This window comes from Rhinatrema bivittatum, chromosome 2 (genome assembly GCF_901001135.1).
Source record: "Rhinatrema bivittatum chromosome 2, aRhiBiv1.1, whole genome shotgun sequence".
Taxonomy (NCBI): Eukaryota; Metazoa; Chordata; class Amphibia; order Gymnophiona; family Rhinatrematidae; genus Rhinatrema; species Rhinatrema bivittatum.
The window spans coordinates 671,999,266-672,023,047 of NC_042616.1; the positions used below are offsets into that span (position 1 = coordinate 671,999,266).

The 23,782-nt window shown below is 38.2% G+C and overlaps 1 protein-coding gene and 1 long non-coding RNA gene across 2 annotated transcripts in view; one reads left to right on the forward strand and one right to left on the reverse strand.

The window, feature by feature from the left end:
• Nucleotides 1-2,504, forward strand: part of PI15 (peptidase inhibitor 15) — an 88,093-nt gene extending 85,589 nt beyond the window's left edge. Inside the window, exon 6 of the mRNA XM_029591501.1 lies at nucleotides 269-2,504. Coding sequence (XP_029447361.1) covers nucleotides 269-404 — 136 coding nt within the window. The 3' untranslated portion in view covers nucleotides 405-2,504. The remainder of the gene's footprint in view (nucleotides 1-268) is intronic.
• The window catches only part of LOC115085451, a 159,506-nt gene that overhangs the window by 129,633 nt on the left and 6,091 nt on the right, over nucleotides 1-23,782 (reverse strand). The window lies entirely within an intron of this gene.

Below are 23,782 nucleotides of genomic sequence, written 5' to 3' on the forward strand. Positions count from 1 at the left end.
ACATGGGAGTAACCTGCATGGAGTGGCAGTTACTACCATAAGCAACTTGGTGGGCAGACTGATGAATCATTTGATCTTCATCTATTGTCATTTACTATGTTACTACAAATTACTGTGTTACTATTTTTAAAGTCAATAAACATTCAAATTAGATTAGAGACATTGTCAACTCAAATTAAATTTATATCATGGTACTCTAATTTTGTCTTGTACAATGAAAACTGTAGATTAGTACTGATGAATAATATTGCCGAATTTTAATTTTCAGGGGGAACTGGATCGGTGACGCTCCATACAGAGTAGGAGTACCATGTTCAGCATGTCCACCAAGTTATGGAGGCTCTTGCATGGACAATCTCTGTTTTCCAGGCGTGACATCAAATTATTTATACTGGTTTAAATGAATGAACACAGGATTTCAGTTTTCAGTTTTATGGTTAAGGTCCCTTGTTCAGTAAGACTTCCCTCCAGCCTGCAATAAAAAAATAGTCTTATTGAATAAGACCTCCTCTAGTGAATAGCCTAGCTTGTATATTGGATTTGCACATACTTTCCATAATAATCTTACATTTAATATTCATACTTATTTGTATAATTGCTTGTGATGCCTACTAATCACTTCCTTAACTCTTTGAAATTTGCAACCATAAAACTTTTCCCTATAAATAATTCAGAAGCTTGAAAAAGTTACAATATCTTAAGTAGGGATGTGCATTCATTTTTCAAGAATTAGACAATGTCAACGATATTGTCTAATTCGTCACGGTTCGTAGCGCCGATATACGAAGCGATTTTTGCTGAAATTTCAGCAAAATTCGTATTTCGTGGTAGTGAGCACTAACGGAGTTACTGCGCACTGCATATCTCTTAGTGCGCAGTAATACCAATTAGTGTGCATTGTTTCTTTAGCTAACGAACTTTTCATGAATTGATACTTTCTAATTTTTAAGTAGCATTTTTTAAGTGCGCACTAACATTTGTTACAGCGCACTACTACATACTTAGTGCACTGTAAGCTCTATTAGGGTGCACTAACGGGCCTTAATGCACACTATCTCCTTCATTGTACTGCACACTAATGCGGAGACAGTGTGTACTAACTGGTTGTTAGTATGCAGTAAGGCCCATTAGTACGCACTAATGCACTTTGATGAACATTGCTGAAAAAAACCCCAAAAAACGAACCATGGGAAACCAAAATTTTCCGTGGAGCGCCCGATCCGAAGACTGAAACGAAATGTTTAAACAAAGCTCATCTCTAAGTAGAAAACTTTCTAAGGAATAATTCTACCAACAAACTAGGATAGCTTATGTGGGCCATTTCCAAATAAGTTAAAAATCAATTAGTCTTTTATGAATGTCTATTTCAGGTTTAGATGGGGGCATAGTATAGTATAATATAGAGGTGCTGAACTCCAGTCTCCAAGGGCCACAAACCAGTTTGGTTTTCGTGATATCCTCAATAGATATGCAGGAAATAAGTTTGCATACAGTTGACGTAGAATGCATGCAAATTGATCTCATGCATATTCATTAGTGGTATCCTGAAAACATGATTGATATGTGGACTTTGAGGACCAGAGTTGGACATGTCTGGTATAATATAAAGAGGCAGGAGACCATAACATAGATTACAAACTATGGGCCTAATTTACTAAGCTTTTCTCCCATAGACACAGATTGAAAGAAAAGCCTTACCGAATCAGGCCCTATATTTCATAAAGATATCTATCCTTAGAAATCAGAAGAAAAACATTATTTGCTACAATTTTCTACACTACTTCTCTCACTCAGGATAGACATTTATATAGAATGCATGATCATTTGCTACTCTGAGCAGTATGAAATTATTATAGTGCTATATTTGATCCCATATCTTCATTGTAAAACTCTGTTACAGAAACTTTATGGGTTTAGGACAAATATATAAAAGTTGGTAAATTCAAGTATGGGTGCCCATGAATTCATAATATAATGCCATTTGCCACTATTTTTACTTCACCAATTTTTTTCTATGATGTCATTCTATTGTGGTATTAACTTCAGGTTAAAACATTTTCCTCATTTAGAAATATAACATATCAGAGGTTTCCATAACCTTGATCTTGACTGCATATATTACATGTTGCTCTAACTAGTATGAGTAGGATTCCAAAAAGTTTTTGTATTCTATAGCCCTGTATGCATTGTCTATCAAATCTCCCCTCTGACATCTCTTCTCCGAGCTGAAGAACTCTAATCTATTTAGCCTTTTCTTATAGGGGAGCCATTCTATTTTCTCTACAAGGATGCTCTAACTTCCTTATTTTGTTAGTATCCTTTGAAGATACCTCCCTCCGAACCAAGCACTGCTGATCAATTGTCGGCTTTCTTCCATGATCTATTTTAAAAGCTGCTCCATCCTCTTTAACAAAGGATTGGATACGTTCTTGGAGGAGAAGTCCATTACCTGCTATTAAGTTCACTTAGAGAATAGCCACTGCCATTAGCAATGGTTACATGGAATAGACTTAGTTTTTGGGTACTTGCCAGGTTCTTATGGCCTGGATTGGCCACTGTTGGAAACAGGATGCTGGGCTTGATGGACCCTTGGTCTGACCCAGTATGGCATTTTCTTATGTTCTTATGTTCTTTCTCAGGTTGCTCTGCTCCATAATCCAGCCTTTCCCCTCCATTCCCCTCCCAAGCAGTACAGAGAGCAAGAGGGGAGAAGTGAGACTTGAGGGAACAGAGCAGAACAAGCAAAAACTACTCTGCTCCCTATTTCAACCCCTCCAATCCTGTTCTGTTAGTGCCATTGCTGTGTTCCTCCCAATGACCAGGATCCAATATGACAATAATGTCGATTTATATAAGCTTTTCAAATAGTTGTTTCAGTATATAAGCTTTCATGACCACATAAGCCTCTTATTTATACAAGTCAAAATAGTTTGAGAAAGTTAGAACAGAAGTAAGATCTGGCATAATTTATGAAAACTCTCAAGAAAGGAAAGCTAGACCTTGTTCCCTCCTAAAGTGAATTGCTTACACAACTCATTCATTCTAATCTCCAATTTCTCTTCAAGGACGCAGCACCAGTACATCTCATATCAAGCTTTTAGATGTACACCCATCACCTCTTGCCACGCCATGGGCCACGAGCAGTGTCAGATATAAGCCTTTCGATCACAGCCATGTGACGGTCCTGACTTTTTCAATCTCGTCCTTAAACTGTAATTTTTATTTATTTATTTTGTCTCCTCCCATATTGAATTAAATATGACCGATATCACTTTTCTTGTGTGTTAAGTTTTGGTCCCAGGGCCTCTCCAACTACCAGCCATCCATACTTATGTTGCCCACATAAGATAACGTGATATCGGTCATTTTTAATTCAATATGGGAAGTGACAAAATAAATACAAATTACAGTTTAAGGAAGTGATTGAAAAAGTGATGACCAGCAAATGGCTGAGATCAAAAGGCTTGTAACTGACACCACTTGTGGCCCATGGCGTGGCGAGAGGCGGCGGATGTACACCTAAAAAAGCTTGATATGAGATGTTCTGATGCCGCGTCCTTGAAGAGAAATTGGAGATCAGAGTGAATGAGTTGTGTAAGCAATTCACTTTAGGAGGGAACAAGGTCTGGCTTTCCTTTTCTGAGTGTTTTACATTAACAGGAAAGTTCTGCTGGCATTTTATTTGCAGTTTATCTGATAATTTATGAAAACATAGAAACATGTTTGTTTTGGCTGAAAGAGTGAAACGAGAGGTCTTGTTTCTGTTGCTGTTATTATTTTTCAAAAAGTGAAAAATGTTTTCAGTGTGTTCAAATTGCTGCCATAGGAAATAATGGGAGCAGTGGGGCAATAACGGCCCTCCTGCTCAGACATATTACAGTGACAGGCATGAGGAAATATTTACAAGCCTCAAGGATTCCTGATTAAAATTAAAGATGCAGGTGCATATATCTGAGTGATCAGGGGTTAGTGAGCATGGTTGGGGATGACATTATTGTAGCAGTTATGAAGGTTCCTAATCCTGTGTAGTTCAAATACCCACCACCCCCCCTTTTTTTTTTTTTAGGTGATGATATGGATAATGAATATATTCTTGTTCTGTCAAATATTTAGTGAATTTCTCCTTTTACAATAGTTGTCAATTGGCAGAACCTACATATTTCTTTCTATCTGCTCTCCAGAGGTCAAAAGGAATTTGGGTGAATAGGTTTCCAAGAAGAGACTGATACAAACGTAAGCTAAATTTCAGAAATAAATTAAAAGAGAGGGTGCTCCTCACTTACAGCCAGGGCAAGCTTTAGGGGGGTGTGACTTGTGTGGATGCATAGGGGGGCCATTCTCAAGGGGGGCACAGCTGCCCCCTCCCTCCAACACCCTTCCATCTGATGTCTGCAAGCAGGAGACTCAGGAACCCTTGCAGGAGAAAGGAGGCTTCTTCTATCTCTGGTGGTAGGTGAAGGATTGGACTTCAGGGAAGAGGTGAAGCCCTGATAAGAGGGAAGGAAAGGGAAGGGAGGGAAAGAAAGAAAAGATGTTTGGGGATGCAAGAGGGGGGATGCTGCTGTGCACTGTGGGCAGGGGGACGAGCAGCACAGAGGGGATACTGGCAGTGGGAAGAGGGTAAGGTAAGAGAATTTTAGGACAGTAGTGCAATCTTTGGTCCTTGGACATATAGACAATACTTAAGGACATTACAATTGTTGAATAACGCAGCAATGTGAATGATTACAAGTTCAGAATCGAGGGATCGTATTTTTCCCGATCTGCATTCGTTGCATTGACTGAGGTGCAGTTTAAGTTTCTCATAGTGGTTCATAAGTTACTACATTCGGAAAATGCTTCTAATCTGGTTGATCTGTTGGTTAAACATCCTTTGTGGTGAGTGAGCCAGAATTTATTGGAAGTTCCCAGTTTTGTGTAATTACAAATTAATCAAACGCATGCCAGGATTTTCTCATATATTGCCCCAGTGCTGCAGAATGATTTCCCTGAGGACCTGAAGGCAGAACTTGAGATAAAGACCTTTAGAAAGAAAATTAAGGCTTTGATTTTCTCCCAAGCCTTGTAGCAACGAAGGTCATATGGCATGCTGATTGTTTTGCTTAATTTAATTTTAATGAAACTTTATCTGTTAACTATTTTGTGTATTTTTATTTGATGTGCTGATTTTATTTAATTATGATCATGCCTATTATAACCCGCTCTGAACGCGAATGTAGGAAGTAGTGGGATATAAGCATTGTTAAATAAATAAATAAATGTGAGGAAGAGGGGGGGAGGTGGGTGTATTGTTCAAAGCCACTGCCACTGCCAAAGGAAGGAGTGCTGAGCCAGTGCTGCTACCAAGGGAAGCGGGGAGGGGCACCAATTTCAGGTTTTTTGAACAGGGTGCCAGTTAGCCTAGAGCCGGTCCTGCTTACTGCACAGTTAAATGGTGCCGTTGCTGCACAGTATGATTAGACATTAGAACTGTAGAAAATCATCGCTGAAAACAGTGCTGCCTGGGATCTAGTGTGGTTGTCTCATCCTTCTCCCTGCTCTCCTAATAGAAATAATCCTTCAGCCCATTTCAAATTCTGTTTCAGGATAGCTGCATTTGCTTTATACAGAAAATAGAGAAAATGCAATGCTGTGTTGCTTCAGAATGCCTGAATCTTTTTTAGTTTGTTTTACTACTATTAACTGAACAAGGTGCTACACATGTACAGTATGAACGCATTTTGAAAGGGATTATACATGGAAAATTTGCACATATACTCATAAGTAGCCTGTTTTCGTGTACCTGCTATTTTCTACATATTGAAAGTATGCATGCATTTTCATTTTTGTAAGCACATTTACTGGTGCATAAAAGGGGTGGTATAGGTGTGCTCTGGGGAGGGGTCAAGAGGTACACACAGAAATTGCTATTTTATAAGAGATATTCATGGTTAAATTATCTAACTTATTTATGCAATTTAATACCTGCTAATTGACTAGCACAGCTGAAATTGGACTTGTCTGTTGTCTGCAGTTTTTGGATGAGAAGTCTGGGTAAACTGGTGGGGGAGCAGGATAAAATGTTAGAGGGCCTGGGTGAACTGGAGATGGACTGGGTGAATTGGCGAAGGTATCAATGAACTTGTGATTTCTAGTACGCATGCAAGAAAGTATTTTCAAATAATAAATGCACATTCATAATAAAATACTTGTATTTACAATTTTTATCTTTTTTATGCACCTAAAATATATGTATATATGTTTATAAAATAGGTAGGAAAAGTAAGTGCTTTCATTACTTTTAGAGTGTAAGTAAGCAGTATTTTATAAACTTGCAGCTCACACTATGCAGTTTATAAATTACTAGGTTAAATCTCTGTGAGTCCACTTACGCATACACATGCAGTAATGCAAATAGGTTTGAAAGGCAGGCTGATGGATTTTAAAATTTGAAAAAACATAACAACTGCAAACTTTATAATGATTACAAAGAAGAAACAGATTTTAATTTGGAGGTAAGTGCAGTAGAAAGTTGTATGATGGGACTTTCTAAATATATTTTACTTAACTTTTTTCTAGAAAAGGAGAATAATAGAGTTTATTCTTGAAAAATATTTTCTTGTATGAATATTGTCCATCTTTTAATATCTGTCAGGCAGAATTTGCAATAAGAGTTAAAAATCAAAGGAGACTGTAGATCCAGATATGATTAAAGGCAGCAGATGACACGTTGCGATACTGTTTTGATCCTAATTATTAAATTATTTAAATTTTCAGTAATTCAGCTGGTAATATTTATAACGGGTATATATGTTGTATTGGTTCCTTTTATATGTATACTAGGTTGGTCACGAGGACTACAACATCTACTTTCATGTGACTCTATCCAGAATACATTGCAATGGTGCTAGATTATATCCATTTGAACACGCTGCAAACCATGATAGTTAAAAATAACCTGAAAATAAATTATTTCATTGGTGGAACTTCAATGAAGAAATTAGCAGTCATTGAATTTAATACTTTTCACTAAACACGAGAAGGTTAAGTTTGATTAGACTTTCTTTAGCATACTGTATGTACCTGTAGTTGGTCATATTTTGCAATGTAATTGTGTAACATATCTGTTGTATCTATTTTAAGAATATAAAATTTGTCATACTAGTCAGAACTACTTATTATAGTTTTACAGTACATTCTTGCATATGACTCCTTGAATTGTATGCTGATGTTTTACAATATTTGGTTCTATCGATTAATTAAAGTACTTTGTAATAGTTGTTATTGACTATAAAATGAAACCAGAAATGTTTAAACCCTTTGCACATTAACTGCACAGTTCTGCCTTTTTTATGTAGCCTACATCTGTAGGGTAGTCAATGGAGAATGAACGTATCAATGAACACTATACTAGGCCAAAAGTCAAATAGAAATTGTATATATTATAAGTTTCTCTGGGAGAGCTTAACAAATTGTTATTGTACCATGTTCTTAGCCTGGTCATAAGAAAAGTACTCTTTTACAAGTCTAATGTTCCTTCTTTGTACTGTAAAGGTAAAACACATCATCAAAACTAGCAGGGTTTTTATTGGGATGTAAAAAGGTTTATTTTGGAGGATGTCCACTGAAGTCTGATTTTTGTAGACATGGGATTCAACAAAAGTTTACATTTCCAGTGGATCAAAAGAAGCTAAAGCCATACGGCTCAAAATGTAATCTGCTTTCTGTACCACTGTTCAAGTCAGAAACTGTAATATCTTTCAAACCACTGATGTTCTATTCTGATGGTCACCAGCTAAAGGCTTACCTTTACCCTCCTTGATGAGCAATTATATAAAATACTATATATGGTGCTAAAGTATGTATTTGAGTAATCAAGTTTAAAGTTTTTGCAGGTTGGATTTGTGTTTTTGGTGCTCTTCTCCCATTTCGGGAGATGTCTATGCCTCAGCACTTCTTGATGCTATCTAGTCTTTTGTAGTATCTCTAAACCTTGGAATAATTCTAATGAATAAAATGTTTTTAAAAAATGGATTTCTTATCCTTGTCTTGTTCTTTTAATTAGGTAACTTGTACCCTACGTGACTTTTGCATAATAATTATTTACTTGCAATAGTTAAGCGTGCAATGATGAAACCTATTGAACAAGTTGAGAAAGAAAATATGACTGAATCATTGTAGAAGGCTTATGAAAAATCAGCCTTCAATATGACAATATGAAAAAGGCAAGGACATGTCCAGTGAGATATGGAAAAGTCAGTTTTTCCTGACCCTCAAGATTGAGATCATACCCAACATCTCCTTGACTTATGAGTGAGGTGCATTCCTATCATAACAGTATGCACAATACAAACCCAGTTTTAGAGACTGCACCAATAGACAATGATTTCAAAATATACTTTTATAAATTCCTTTTGTTATGTTAATAATGTGTTTTGTTTTCTTTTAATTAAAATCCTTTTGGTTACTTTATTCTATTTGGATTATTTTGCCTGTATTTTCTGACTTCAGACTTTTGGTTTAGTTTTGACTTGGCTTGGCAATTTGACCAAGGGTCCAGTGTAGCTAAGGAAGCTAGATGATTTTGATGTCTACAAATTCATATGTTTATATTATCTATAATCTTAAAATATTACCTCAGTGGAACTCTAAATATAAAATTAATCAAGTAATAAATACTGGCAAATAATTCCTTTTTTTCTGTAATATGGTAACAAACCTGTGGAAACAGTTGCATTTTTTCCTTTTGTATTTTTATGTGAATACTTCAAAATAGAGATATTCACACTTTCAGTGCATTAAAATATATGTGTTTTCTAACCACAGCTAAATAAGATGTTATATGCAAAGACATGAACACAAGAAAACATATGCGCTGTTAACACGTCCGGTTGCTTTAATTTTTAACCTGTCTGCATATTCTAAACAGTTATATCGCATAATGACCTTATTTATCATGTATGTTATGTACTAAGGATCCCTTAGCAGTAGTTAAATTTAACATGCAGTTCTAGCATATAAAATACAGCTCCTGTTTGGGAGCTATATAAAACTATTAGCATGCCAATTCAGTATGCTAACAGTCTACTACTGTGGGGGAGGGGCAGGCACTGTGTCTCTGGCCTTTTCCCCAACAACTTCTATCCCCTAGGAAATATCATCCTCCCTGAAAAAGACATCCTTTTTGGATCCCCAGTCCCTCCAGCCTCCCATCAATTAGTAAGCCCCTAATTCCCTAAGACACCCACAAACTCCGTGGACTTTTCCTTCAACTCCTGTTGTTTAATTGTGAACTGCTTAATGAATTGTGGACCTAGGTGGAATGTCAATTCTATTACGTAAATAAATAATCAGATAAGGGCACCCCCAGGCTTCCTGGATCCCCCAACAAATAGCAAGCTCTCCAGTCTACCTAGATCCCCTCAAAAAAGAATCCTCTGGATTCCCTCCCCCAAAATTGCAAGTGCCCCAAATACCCCATACCCCTTCCCCCAAAATAGAAACATCCCCGATCGATTTTGTGTCCATCAATGATCAGTGCCACCACAGACTTTGATTTCCATGTCAAATCATTGTTGGATTCTGAGCCAGTCTGAATATGGGACATTATTTCTGCCAGTTTGGCATGGGGACCTGCAAGGTCCTAGGGGAACTTGAGGACCTCACTATTTTGAGGGCAATGGAGGTCTTGTGCACTAATCTCCTAGGACACTCTTAGTACATAAACCCCTTTGTAAGCATGGGAAAAAAAATCTGAATGCTTGCTGCTGCCCTTTGACTAATGGGAGAACTTACTAGAAAACTAAAATTCACAAGAAGTTGAACAATATTTAAAATATTGCATCCTGAACAACTGAGTTATGTTTTTTAAAAGTTTGGGCTCATCACCACACATCAGGGAGTTCCCATTAAATGAGAATCACAGAGTGGTTCCCTCACATATAGCAACTGCACATCACCACACATCAGGGAGTTCCCATTAAATGAGAATCACAGAGTGGTTCCCTCACATATAGCAACTGCACATCAGCACACATCAGGGAGTTCCCATTAAATGAGAATCACAGAGTGGTTCCCTCACATATAGCAACTGCACATCAGCACACATCAGGGAGTTCCCATTAAACGAGAGAATCACAGAGTGGTTCCCTCACATATATTCCCTCCTTTATTTATGGACACTGTACTAAGTAACTGGACACTGTACTAAGTACCTGGACAACTATCTTTGAGTTCAAAAATTCACTTTATTTCTTATATATATTTAGCATTGTTAATATTTATTTCTACTTTAAACAGTTATACTGCTTATAGTAAATAATATAATTCTTTATTTATTACCAGTTAAACTATTATTTTTATTTATTTTTCACTATGTTTAATTGTCATCCATTTATACTGTTCCATATGTTCTACGGTTCCATGTAAAGCTCCACTCTCTGTTGAGCAGTTCTTTGTTTTATGTAAACCGGAGTGATTTGTAGTCCCTACAAGAACTTCGGTATATAAAAATTAAAAATAAATAAATAAATAAATAAATACATATAGCAACCGCACATCACCACATATCAGGGAGTTCCCATTAAACGAAAGAATCACAGAATGGTTCCTTCACATATAGCAAATGCACATCACCACACATCAGGGAGTTCCCTTGATGGTTGGTTGTTAATGTTCTTTTTGGAAGGGAACAGATGTTTGGTTTATGGTTAGTGAGTACTTAGAGGAATGGCAGCATCTACCGGAGGGAGCTAATACCCAGTGACCATCCTTACTGACCACAAAAACTTGGAGCACCTGGCTCAAGCACAGAAACTGAACCCCATCCAAACCAGCTAGTCCTTATTTTTTAATTGGTTTGATTTTGAATGGCACAACTGATCAGCCAACAAAAACCACCAAAATGATGCCCTCTCTCGGTCCATCAATGTGGAGGGGATACAGGATCCACCACAGTCTATTATCGACTCAGCCAAGATTGTGGCTGCAGCTACATATACAGTCTCTCCTGAAAGACAGTAGTTCTTTGATGCCTATGGCAAAGAGTCCTAGAATGGGCCTATGACTCCTGGAATGGGCCTATGACTCCTGTCTCTCTGGTCATCCTGGTATCATCCGGACTTTGGAACTCATAGTGCGACACTCCTGGTGGCCTCAGCTAAGAACTGATGTTCAACAATATGTGGGGTCCTGTCTTATGTGTGCTATGCACAAGTATGTCAGAACATGACCAAGAGAATTGTTACAGCCGCTGCCAGCCCCCACAGAACACTGGACCCATGGATCTTCCTCTCTTTGGCAGCAATACCACAATATGGGTGGTTGTAGACAAATGTTCAAAGATAGAACATTTCATTCCTCTCCCTGGTCTCCCACCTACTCCTGAACTGGCCAAACATCAGTTTGTGACAGTAAATACGTGGTCCTGACAGTTTAGCAATATATAATAATACTAAGCATAAACAAATAAACTCAAATCACATCACTACGTCATTTCCACTATAATAATACAATCAATAATATAGAAAATTCCACATGAGGCAGAACATTTTAAGGGAGATACACATCTGTTACATATTTTAAAGGAAAAGGCTTAACAAAGAACTCCTGCACATTATTCTTTGTTTCTTAACTAGTTGTTGGGGAAGAAGTGACTAGTTTCCTTTGCTCCACAAAACTTTTAATTGTTCAGGCATGAAAAAAATAAAGAGATTCTCCTGTTTTCTTATTAGACACCTACAAGTAAAATGTAAAACAAAAGAGAAACCCAGTGATATTACTTCTTGACGAAGGGCAAGAAATCCCTTTCACCTATTCTGTGTAGTTAAAGCCAGATCAGGGAAGATCTTTACAGATTTATCAAAAAATGTGATAGGGTACTTACTGAAATATTTTTTCATGATTTTATTCAAATCCTGAAGGCTCGAAAAGGTTACTAAATACTAATAATGTCCCCCTATCTATTACTTGTAAGGTAGAATTCTCAAGGAAATTCGTAAGGTCACCCTGAAAAGGCATTTTGGATCTATTTAAATTAGCATTTTTGGATTTAGGGAAAAAGTAACATGAATTTATCACTGGTAATTCAACTTCAGTAAAGCTTAGCATTTCTAAGAAAAACTTCTTGATGGTAACCGAAGGAACTTCCCCAACCACTCAGGGGAAATTAAGAAAACATAAGTTTAAACGCTTAGCATTATTCTCAAGAGTCTCTATCCGTCTCACTAAAAGTCCTCTGTCTTTAACCACAGCAGCATTAAACTCCTGATTCTTTTTCTCTTTTTCTTCAAGAATTTTAACTCTGTCCACAAAATTATTTATTTGTTTTTGAACTTGGAGGATATCTTGCTGATTCTTAACATTTATAAAGTCCAGTTTTTTATTTAAGCCCTTAATATTACTCGCCTTTCCAGCCTTTAAATCCCACAAAGTATCTAGTGTTACCACTGCAGGCCGTGATAGGGCTTCCAGGGACTCACCGCTGGCAGCCTGTTCTTCACCCCCTCATGAGGGGTTTACCGAAGCCAATTCACCGTTCTCCTCCTCTAGTCTCGGGCCGACTGCCTCCGTTCCCAGTCCCTCTTCATGGGCCTGAACAGCCCCCCCCCCCCCCCAACCGGAAATGATGTACTCTGCGGTAGCTCCTCTGGGGCTCCCATCGATCATTCTCTGCGTAGGTAGTGGTCTACAATCAGGACTCAGTGACGCCTCCTCTGTCGCCTCAAGCTGCTCTCCCAAGCCGCTCAGTACATCAGGATCCTTGGCTCCTGGAAGTTTTTGTGCAGGTGAGGTCATGTATCAAATTATTTCTTGCTGTACTGGCGAGGGTAATGGTAGGGAAGGATAAACCCTCACCTTACCTTCCACATTGAACATAAGAACATAAGCACATAAGAAATTGCCATACTGAGTCAGACCAAGGGTCCATCAAGCCCAGCATCCTGTTTCCAACAGAGGTAAAAACCAGGCCACAAGAACCTGGCAATTACCCAAACACTAAGAAGATCCCATGCTACTGATGCAATTAATAGCAGTGGCTATTCCCTAAGTAAAATTGATTAATAGCCATTAATGGACTTCTCCTCCAAGAACTTATCCAAACCTTTTTTGAAACCAGCTACACTAACTGCACTAACCACATCCTCTGGCAACAAATTCCAGAGCTTTATTGTGAGTTGAGTGAAAAAGAATTTTCTCCGATTAGTCTTAAATGTGTTACTTGCTAACTTCATGGAATGCCCCCTAATCCTTCTATTATTCGAAAGTGTAAATAACCGAGGTACATCTACTCGTTCAAGACCTCTCATGATCTTAAAGATCTCTATCATATCCCCCCTCAGCCGTCTCTTCTCCAAGCTGAACAGCCCTAACCTCTTCAGCCTTTCCTCATAGGGGAGCTGTTCCATCCCCTTTATCATTTTGGTTGCCCTTCTCTGTACCTTCTCCATCGCAACTATATCTTTTTTGAAATGCGGCGACCAGAATTGTACACAGTATTCAAGGTGCGGTCTCACCATGAAGCAATACAGAGGCATTATGACATTTTCCGTTCTATTAACCATTCCCTTCCTAATAATTCTTAACATTCTATTTGCTTTTTTGACTGCTGCAGCTCACTGAGCCGACGATTTTAAAGTTTTATCCACTATGATGCCTAGATCTTTTTCCTGGGTGGTAGCTCCTAATATGGAACCTAACATCGTGTAACTACAGCAAGGGTTATTTTTCCCTATATGCAACACCTTGCACTTGTCCACTTTAAATTTCATCTGCCATTTGGATGCCCAATCTTCCAGTCTTGCAAGGTCCTCTTGTAATGTATCACAGTCTGCTTGTGATTTAACTACTCTGAATAATTTTGTATCATCCGCAAATTTGATAACCTCACTCGTCGTATTCCTTTCCAGATCATTTATATATATATATATTGAAAAGCACCAGTCCAAGTACAGATCCCTGAGGCACTCCACTGTTTACCCTTTTCCACTGAGAAAATTGACCATTTAATCCTACTCTCTGTTTCCTGTCTTTTAACCAGTTTGTAATCCATGAAAGGACATCACCTCTTATCCCATGACTTTTTAGTTTTCATAGAAGCCTCTCATGAGGGACTTTGTCAAACGCCTTCTGAAAATCCGAATACACTACATCTACTGGTTCACCTTTATCCACATGTTTATTAACCCCTTCAAAAAAATAAAGCAGATTTGTGAGGCAAGACTTTCCTTGGGTAAATCCATGTTGACTGTGTCCCATTAAATCATGTCAAATGGAGGCATTTGTTGCAGAAACTCTTCTCAATCAAAGAACAGCAAGGAGTAACTCCGGCCATGACCTCACTCTATGCCGCCATCTTGCCTCTGGTCATGGTTAGAATTTTAGACCCAAGTACTTAGCAGAATGAAAAATCCCAGGACTCATACCTCTCCTGTAGTCTTCATAATTTTCTTAGATCTCCTTCTCGCAGTACCAAGTTGCCACTCTTCTCCCAACTGTAATACACTGGGGTCAGTACTCAGTAGAAAAATACTCTTGAATGATACCTTCTTAACTCCTTCTTTCTGGTAATGGATGTGACTCCATTCCTTTGTGATGCCACAACTTCTTCTCAGGTCCTTTCTAGGTGAATGGCATCTCTTCCTTTGAATACAAAAAATCTGAGCTTCTGGGCCTTAGGGACTTGAACCCATAAAACACAAACAGTAAATCTTACTCAATGGGGCAGCCAAATGAGAGAATGAAGAGTGGAAAAACCTTCCCTCTCCTACAAATAAAAAAATCTCCAAACATCTGGACCAAAAACTAGGGCTAAGGCACTTTGTCTCCAATTATTTACCCAGGTCTCTGTAAAGGAGAACCCCAGAGTCCTTTACCAAGGAAAAATAAATAAAAGGAGGGAGTAAACAGACAAAGCTATTCCATAGCAGAGTAAGTCAGAAAAAATTTAACTAAGAATCCATGTTTTAAGATGGTGACAGGGATTTATAAAGACTCAACCACGTATCTTCTTATCCTACATGGGGAAGCCCAAACATCAGCCTCTACTCACTAATCTCTCAGTACTTCCTTATAATATTGGTTCACTCCTTCTGGTAAGGAATCCTATGGTTCTTCACATATGGATATGGGTTCATGAAGGAATGTTGTTGGTGTTTCTACATATGACCTGAATATGACTGACATCTCACTGAGTACCACCAGAATTAGAAGGAGTGTTTGCAGTGGGGGTATAGCAGAGATGAGGAAGGATGAAATTACCTCTTCACTCCAGCTGGGAAATGGAGAATCCTTGGCTAATGCCTTGGCTCTGTTGAGTATTGGTGGAATTGAATCATCTTCCTTGATTAATCTTCAAAGTTCAGAAATTCAAGTACTTTTTATCAAACCAGCAACAGTAACACTAGACATTTTATGGACTGCTATTACTGGTTTGGAAAAAACCCTGACTAAAAGAATGGATTGTGTTTTATCAGCTCTAAATAAAATATATTCTCAGGTTAAAACTCAGGTGCAAGTAGTTCACAATTTAGAGCAGCTGTTAAGATAGGTAGAGATTAATCAAAAAGAAATGCAAGACTGTGAAGCTGCATTGAAAAAAGGTAAATGTATTGTTCTCTGTAAATTAGAGTTATTAGAGAATCAAAATAAAATATGCAATCTTCATTTTATCAACTTTCCCAAATCTCCTCTGGTAACATCCATTGTTATGTAAAAGAAATTTTATCACGGTACCATTGGATTCTATTCTATCAGTTGTTAAGGCATTTTATTTACCTAAACTTTTGGGTATTCTGAGGTTTTTCACCAGGTGCTGAATTTTCAACAGATAGTCTTCATCGATTTGCCTTTTTACATGAATCTCAATAAACAATTTCACAAGGACTACTCTACTGGTAGCATTTGTACTTGAACTAGATAAAAACTAGATAAAAAGATGTTTTTTGGGGCAAAATAGAATGGGCTGGATTTTAAAAGGGTTACGCGTGTAAATCTGACCTTATGCGAGCCGGGCCTATTTTAAAAAGGTTCGGAGGTGTGCATAAAGCCCTGGGACATGTGTAAGTCCTGGGGCTTGCAAAAAGGGGCAGGGAGGGGGTGGGGCATGAGCGGTATGGGGGCCAGGCGGGGCGGGGTCAGGCTCCCTGCATAGCGGTCATATTTGCTGCTGTGCCGGGGATTGCGTGCTGGCAGTTGGCCGGTGCGCACAACTTGCGCCTGCCCAGAAGCAGGCACAAAAGGTAAAAACAATTTTTGACTGGGGTTAAAGTAGGGCTGGGGGGGGGGGAAAGTTGGGGGAAGGGGTGGGAAGGTCAGGTTAGGGGGAAGGGATGTTCCCTTTCAGACCGCTCCAATTTCGAAGTGGTCTGGGAGGGAACGGGGGAAGGCAGCGCGGCTTGGCGCACGCAAGGTGCACAACTTGCACCCCCTTGTGCGCGCCGACCCCTGATTTTATAACTTGTGCGTGCTGCGAATGCAAGTTATAAAATTGGGTGTACATGTGTGTGCGCCGGGTAGCGCACACACATGTACACCCGCGTGCAACCTTTTAAAATCTAGCACAATTTGTTTTTGGGTCACAGGTTTGCAATATTTCCTGATGTATCCAAAGCCACTTAGGCTATGTGCAAGTCTTTTCTTGGTAAAAGGTAGGTCATGATCTCCTTAGGAGCATGCTTTGTGCTAGGATTTCCTTGTAAATGTGAAGCTAAATTAGAGCAGAGTTGATCAAACCAGTCCTCAGGCTCCCTCCCAGTCAACCGGGCTTTCAGGATATTCCTAATTAATATGCATGAGAAATATCTGCATACATAGGAAGTAGTGAATGCAAATAGATCTCATGTATATTCATGAGAGACATCCAGAAAATCTGACTGGTTGAGGGGGAGGGGCAAGACTGGTTTGATCACCCCTGAATTAGTGGACAAGAATTATGTTTTATATGAGGCTGACCAGCTGAATCTTTTCCTACAGGCCAGGTTTGGATCTAATGCCATAACATCTCCATAAAAGTACTGTATTTTAAACTGTTTAGAAATCCTTTTTATGTTTTTTGTTTCTTTTACTATTGTTTCTTGTTATTATCATCCCCTCTTGAAGTTTAGTATTTTGTTCTGTTCTTTTATATGTTTCTTTTTTCTTGTGTTTTTATTTCCTCTAGTACCATATGTTTCCCTCAGGAACAATAATGTTTTGTAAGCCAATGAAATTAGAAATAAATAAATAAAGAAGCTGATACATTTTCAACCATTTCTTCAGAAAATCATAAGGGAGAAAAGATTAGCATGCAAAAAGTACAAAGGATCTCAAAAAGAAAAGCACAGAGAATATCTGTAAAGCTAAAAGAAACAGGGAAGGTAGACAGGACATCAAAGGCAAAAGGGAAAAAAAAGATTTTTAAGTTGGTAAAGCAAGGTGACAAATCATTTAAAGGTATGTCAGTGAAATGTGTAAGGGCAGCAGTGGCATTGTGAGAGGAGAAGAAGAGGACTGCATGTGGCTGACAAGGAATAAGTAGAAATGAGCAACAAATAATTTTGTTCAATATTCACTGCAAACGAGATTTGAGATGGATTGCTAGCTGTAGGCAGGGATACATATGGTGGGATAGCTGCCATACCATTTATATTAGAAAAGGTTAGTACATATTTAGCAAAACTGCAAGAGGACAAAGTTACGGGGTTGTATTTGATATATCCTAGAATGTGGGCGCTTTGAAACATTTTGCTGTGCCTGCTGAATGATCTGTTTAACAGATTTGTGAAGATGGGAATCTTTCCCTGTCTGGATGTCCTTGTACATAAAGATTCTCTGAGTTTTTTCCATGGCAACTCACAGTAATTCAGCTTCTCCCAATTTTCTCCTTATTTCAGTGGTTACTATTGCATTCCTCAAAATGATCTGCAACCAAAATTGTATATATCATATAAAGCAATAAAATGCAAAAAAATAAAATGCAAAAAATTTAATATACAAAATCCTAATGCAGACTCCCTTCCTCCCTACTCTCATTAGGGAAGCACCACGCTATACCACAAAAAGAAAAGAAAGCACTTCCTCCTAATCATAAAGCCCTTATGACTCTTTTGTGGCCCCCAGTAGTGACCCAAAAATGACCCTTCAGTATGACCCAATTCTGTTGCTTTGTTGGTTCTTCAGCTTCCAGCAGTGACATCATTTCAGGGTGAGGCCAAAGTGACACCATTGGTGGATAGAGGATCAAAGATTATGGGGAGGTAGAGAGACCAGGGAAAGTGGAAGAACAATGGGCTAAAATAAAAAAGCTATAGTGAAGACAACAATCTTCAGGTTAGAAAAGCAAATAAAAGTAAGAGGAAAAAGGAGTCATCTGCTTTGGGAAAGTGAGGGGGAGCCTTTTGGGAAAGTGAGGGGGAGCAAACAGCGCCCAGAAGAATATCGAATGTGTTTGGATGGATCACTAAGAGTAATTTTTGCACACCGACGTACAATTTGAAAAGGAAATATCCCCTGAAGAAAGGTCTTGCTTCGGACCTGAAACGCGGCTGCGTTGGGCTATCCTTGATACCAGATAAGTCGGGACATTAATTTTACAAGCATGGTTTTTTAAAAAAAAAAAAGATTCTCGTCGCATAAAAAACAAACAAAAAAAGAATAAATGCACATACACACAGAATATTCACGTTCGGTGCATGTCATAGACAATTGATAATATTGGATGGAGGAGGAGGGTTGATGATTATGCACATAGCGAGCTCACCCATGGGGGTTTACAACTCCAATATATGAAACCTGTCCTCTTTTCATACAAAAATGTTTTCTTTTTCATAAAATGTTGACTCTTGTGGCTAACAGACCCCAGAGTCATTTAGAGATTGTTATAGAATCATTAACCCATTAGTGGGTTAAACATATGGAATAGTGGGTATATATAAAAAAAACCAATAAAGAGGCGATTTGTTTTTGGATCAGATTACATAGTAGAAATCCCTCTAAGTTAGTTGGTGCATTTGATTTTTGGTATTATTAATTCTAAACATCATTAGAACAGACTATCCATTGTATTACAAATGGAACCAGCTAACGCATCATTGCGCATTAACGGGTAAATTTAAAAATGCCGGTGCGCATAAAAAATGTTAGATTCGCACGTGACAGGGCCGTGTGCATGCTGTGAGCCTTTTGAAAGGGCCATGATCACGCACGTAGCTCCCGGTAGACACGCGAAGAGCCAGCTTTAAAAAAAAGGGTGGGCCAGGGGAGACCTGGGGGCAGGATCTGGGTGGGGAGTGGGTGGGCCGTGGGCTGGCCGGGACAGCACCATTAGGCACTGTCCCGGTGAACTGCATGCTGGCAGCTGGCCAGCCCATGCAAGTTACTGCTGCTCGAGATAGCAGGTAAGTAAGGGGAAAAAAAAAACCTAGTTAGAGAGTTTTTAGGGGTCGGGGAGGATAGGAGAAAAGGCAGGCAGGGTAGGTAGGGGGTTAAGGAAGTTCCCTCCCAGTCCACTTGTTTATTGGAGTGGACTGGGAGGGAACTGGGAAAAGGCCCTATCGCATCATTGCGTGCAAATAGCAAAATCCCCCCCCCCTTGCGCGCAAGTGTCAGCACTCGCGTGCACATGCATGCGCCAATATAAAATTGGGCGCACATGTGTGCGAGGGTAATGGATTTTTTAACATGCACACGGTGTGCGCATGTTATAAAACTGGTGCATCCATGTGCAGGGGCCAGGAACCATGCGCGTATGGATGCCTGTGTGATTGTTTTAAAATTTACTTTTAAGCATCAGACCAACAACCAAGCATGTTAGAGAAGTCCTATCCAGGTAATGATGTCATCAGCTTCCCTGGATACAAATAATATGTCCAGCACAGGTATACCAGAGCATGTCAAAGCACAAGAAACAAATTTAAAATTTACAAAAGTTTGGAGCTCATTAAAAATACTAAAAAATAAATAACACCAATAAGGATAAAAATAAAATAAAAAGGGAACACAGAATCAGTAGGACCAACAGTGACCAAACATCCATTAGAACTATTTGTGACAGTGACATCATTAAAAGCATGGATATTTAGATTTTAGATAGCAGAGGAGCTGGTTATCAATGAGGAAGAAGGTGCTTTGCAGTTTTCTTCATTCTAAGGCCTAAAAGTATAGGGAAACAAATTAATTTTGAAAGAATAGCTTTGGAGTGATTGGTGTATGTTTAGAATGAATGCATATTATGATATTTTTGGTTTAATTTAAGTAAAATTTAGCAACATGCAAGATTAAAGATTGAGTTGTACTGAGTGTTAGAACAACTCTTCTGAGGAAATTGGCTAGAAAAGAAAATGAGAAAGAGAGGAAGAAAGTGTGAAAGAATGTAAAGCAATTCTTTCAACACAGTGATGGGAAAAACAATTATTTTTTTATGTTAAAGTTTAGACAGTTACAATTAGTTTGCATCATTCCTCATACACATAGGCTACATTACTGATTTAGTATGTGGAAATCCATGGAGCAGTGGAGGAAGACAATAGTTGTTTTTTAAGTTGTTTAAAGTATAGAGTAGTAGCTGCAAAGAAGAAAGAAGGAAAGAAGATCCTGGCAGGCAACGATAGAAGAAAAGAAAGAAGAAATCAAAGATAGATAAATATATGCTTAACAAAACTATCATATAAGCCGGGCCTGAACTCAATAAATATAATAAGCAAGTACTGAGAAAGATGAAAGAAATAAAGACAGAAAGAAAAGAAGTAAAAGGATATAAAAACATATTTACTTACCAAGAAGGAATCTTTAGCAATCTTCAAGACTAAAAAAACAAAACAAATAGAACACAAAGTATGAGTTTATAAATATCTATATCTATATATCTATATCTATATATCTATATATACATGTATACATGCATATATATATTGAAAGTATAGGTATTTTAATGACAATATGTATCTGATATATATTCTCGATAGTATATGTAATTCTTCTCTAAGTTTATTTTGGAGTAATATTTGCTATAAAAGAGTAAACAGTATAAAAAGAGATTGTGAACAAGATATCATTTTGATAAAAAATGAAAGTGTTTAATAAATATTCATTGGATTTAAAACACAATTGGAGTCAGTACTATATTATCGAAAATAAGCGTTAAGTATTAAATTGTAATACTGCGTCTGACATCATTTCACTTGCAGCCTAAGCACTACATTATTTAACATCTAGATCAGCCATGGCGCAAGTCTTTGACTCACACAGTATACAGTTAACATCTTGATGCAGTCGACAGGATCATATGTGGTTGAAGACTTACAACAATTGAATTGATTAAATTGAAAAGGTCCTTTACCAAAAGAGCACACCTTTATTGAAACACCTGTTGAAAGACTTTAGCCAAAATGTCAAATATCCTGAAAGAATTACATTGCCTTTTGGAGAGGTTGGAGAATAGGCAAGTGGTATATGAAGAAAGACAAAGAATAAAAGAAAAGCATAACAACAACCAATATGATAGAACAACATCAAGGTACAACAAACGTTATGAAGTGTATAATTATGACTGGAATTCGGAAAGAGAAACTATGGAAGGATATGAGTCCAGCACTGTATACGCATTGCCTAGAGAATTTTGATGAAATGTTTCAATTGTCTTGGGCAGAGTTAGAGAACAGAATGTACCAGTTAGAAGAAGGTAACCAATGGCATCAATAAGAATCCAGTTATAGGAGAAGAGAACAAATTAAGAGCATTTGAGAGGGAGACACATGAGGAAAAGCATGCAGTCTAGTGAAAATCAAAGCCAGAGTGAAAATCCTAACATAATTTTCTATAATGGATGAGATAATAATATGAGAGGTAGAGCATATTGAGAAGCAATGTTAGGTGAGAAACAGAAAGAAATAGAGGCACAGCAACAAAAAGTAATTGAAATACAGCAATATAAGGGACAACAGGAGACAGAATGACAAGAACTACAAACAATGATACAAGAACTATAAGGACAAGATATAACCCTTGTAACAGCATTGTAGCAACTTGTAACTTCTCAAGGCAAAGGGGCTGTGAAACTGTGGAAATTTGCTCTATTCTTATACTATTGAAGCAAGATAGGGAAACTTGTAGGGTCATTTATCAAAATGCTATAAGGCGTTTTCGGATGCGTTAAGGGCTTATCGCATGCAAAAATGCCGTTAATGCATGCAATAAGCCCTTAACGCATGCAAAAATGCCTTTAATGCATGTGATAGAAATATAATATGGTGCAATGCAAATCCAAAAAAGAGGAGGAGTTAGGGGTGGGAGAGGGCTGGGTTTACTGTTTTGTGAAGCCCTATTGCATGGCTTTAACACTGATTTTAGCTACACCTTTTTCAGTAGCATTAAGCCATGCAATAGCTTGCGTTAAGGCTTTATCACATTTAGCAATGTGTTCTCAAATGGCTGTTTTAGTAGTTTTGAGGCTCCCAGAGCACCAGCCAAGCTATCCAGGCCCTGTCTGAGAGAGAGAGAGAGAGAGAGAGAGTGAGAGTGAAAGAAAGAGAGAGAGAGCCTAGCCCTAATGCCCCAACACTAGATAGGTATTTATATCTCTATGGGAGGCCCAACTAGTAACTCGAGGTGAGGTTTAGGTATTAGTGTAGGGGTTAGGGGCCACTTTGACATTCAAAGTGAGACGTACAAACAAAACAGTGCTCTCTTGTGAAGATTTGATGACCCTAGGAGTGAGGAAACTCACTCAAAGATGAGATTTGAGCAATGTTCTCTCAACCTAGCTTGATGGACTCTCTACCTGGGTAACATTGTATCATTGTAGCAACGTAGGGAAATTTGGTATCTGGCAAAGGACGTGCATGTCCCTGTGAATCACCGTGACCCGAAAAGGTGAACCCAAAGTTAACTATGGAAACTGTGATGAGAACACCAGAAAGGAAACAGATGTGGTGGTATGGGAAGTTAAGCTACTTGTAGAATAAAGGAAAATGTTGAACTGGTATCAGGAGCTGACTACTATCTACATACTGAATTTCAGAGATGAGACAGAGAAAAACCTGTATATAAGGAATGGTTGGAACACTGGATATTTGGAGAAGGCTAGGACTCTATCAGAGTATACATTGCATTGTACCCTTCTCCCCAGGAAGACAATCAGTATTATAGTTATACTGGAATATTTTATAAAATACTTATAACCTATTTACATATAATGAAACATATGCTTGCTGTTATGATTAAATGCTAATAAATGATGAATTATCTGTAAAATTGCAAAAAAGTCTTCTTGTGTGTTTTCTGAGACATATATTATAGAAAATGCATCTGGGAAGGTTTAGCCACAGCAAGCAATATAATCTAAAAAAATAACTAATTAGAGAACTGAAACCCTTTGGAATAAGGAACAGTAAGGCCAAGGCTAAACTGAACTCACACAAAGCTTGAACCAACTGGAGTCCCAGCAACAAAAAGAACATTCATTTAAAGTGGAAAGGAGAACCAAGAACTTACACTCTACAAAGAATTGGCTATGCTTCATGAATGAACTAGTGAAATGAAGTCTCTGAGAGAGCAAGGGGAACAAGAAAAGACAGAAGCAAACTCCCTTCAGGAAACATTAATACACTCAGAAATGGCTCTACGACAAATACAAACACTGATAGCCTCTTTAGAAATAGTAGAGGAGAAGAAGACATTACAAAGGAGTTGTTCCCAACTGATAGAAACCCTGTGGGAAAGAGTTATTGAGTTAATAACATTGAAAAAGAAGGTGGGATGAAAGTGACCAGGGTAGAATGATCCTCAAAATAAAGATATTCTGCAAAGCGAAATACAGAAACTTTATTTG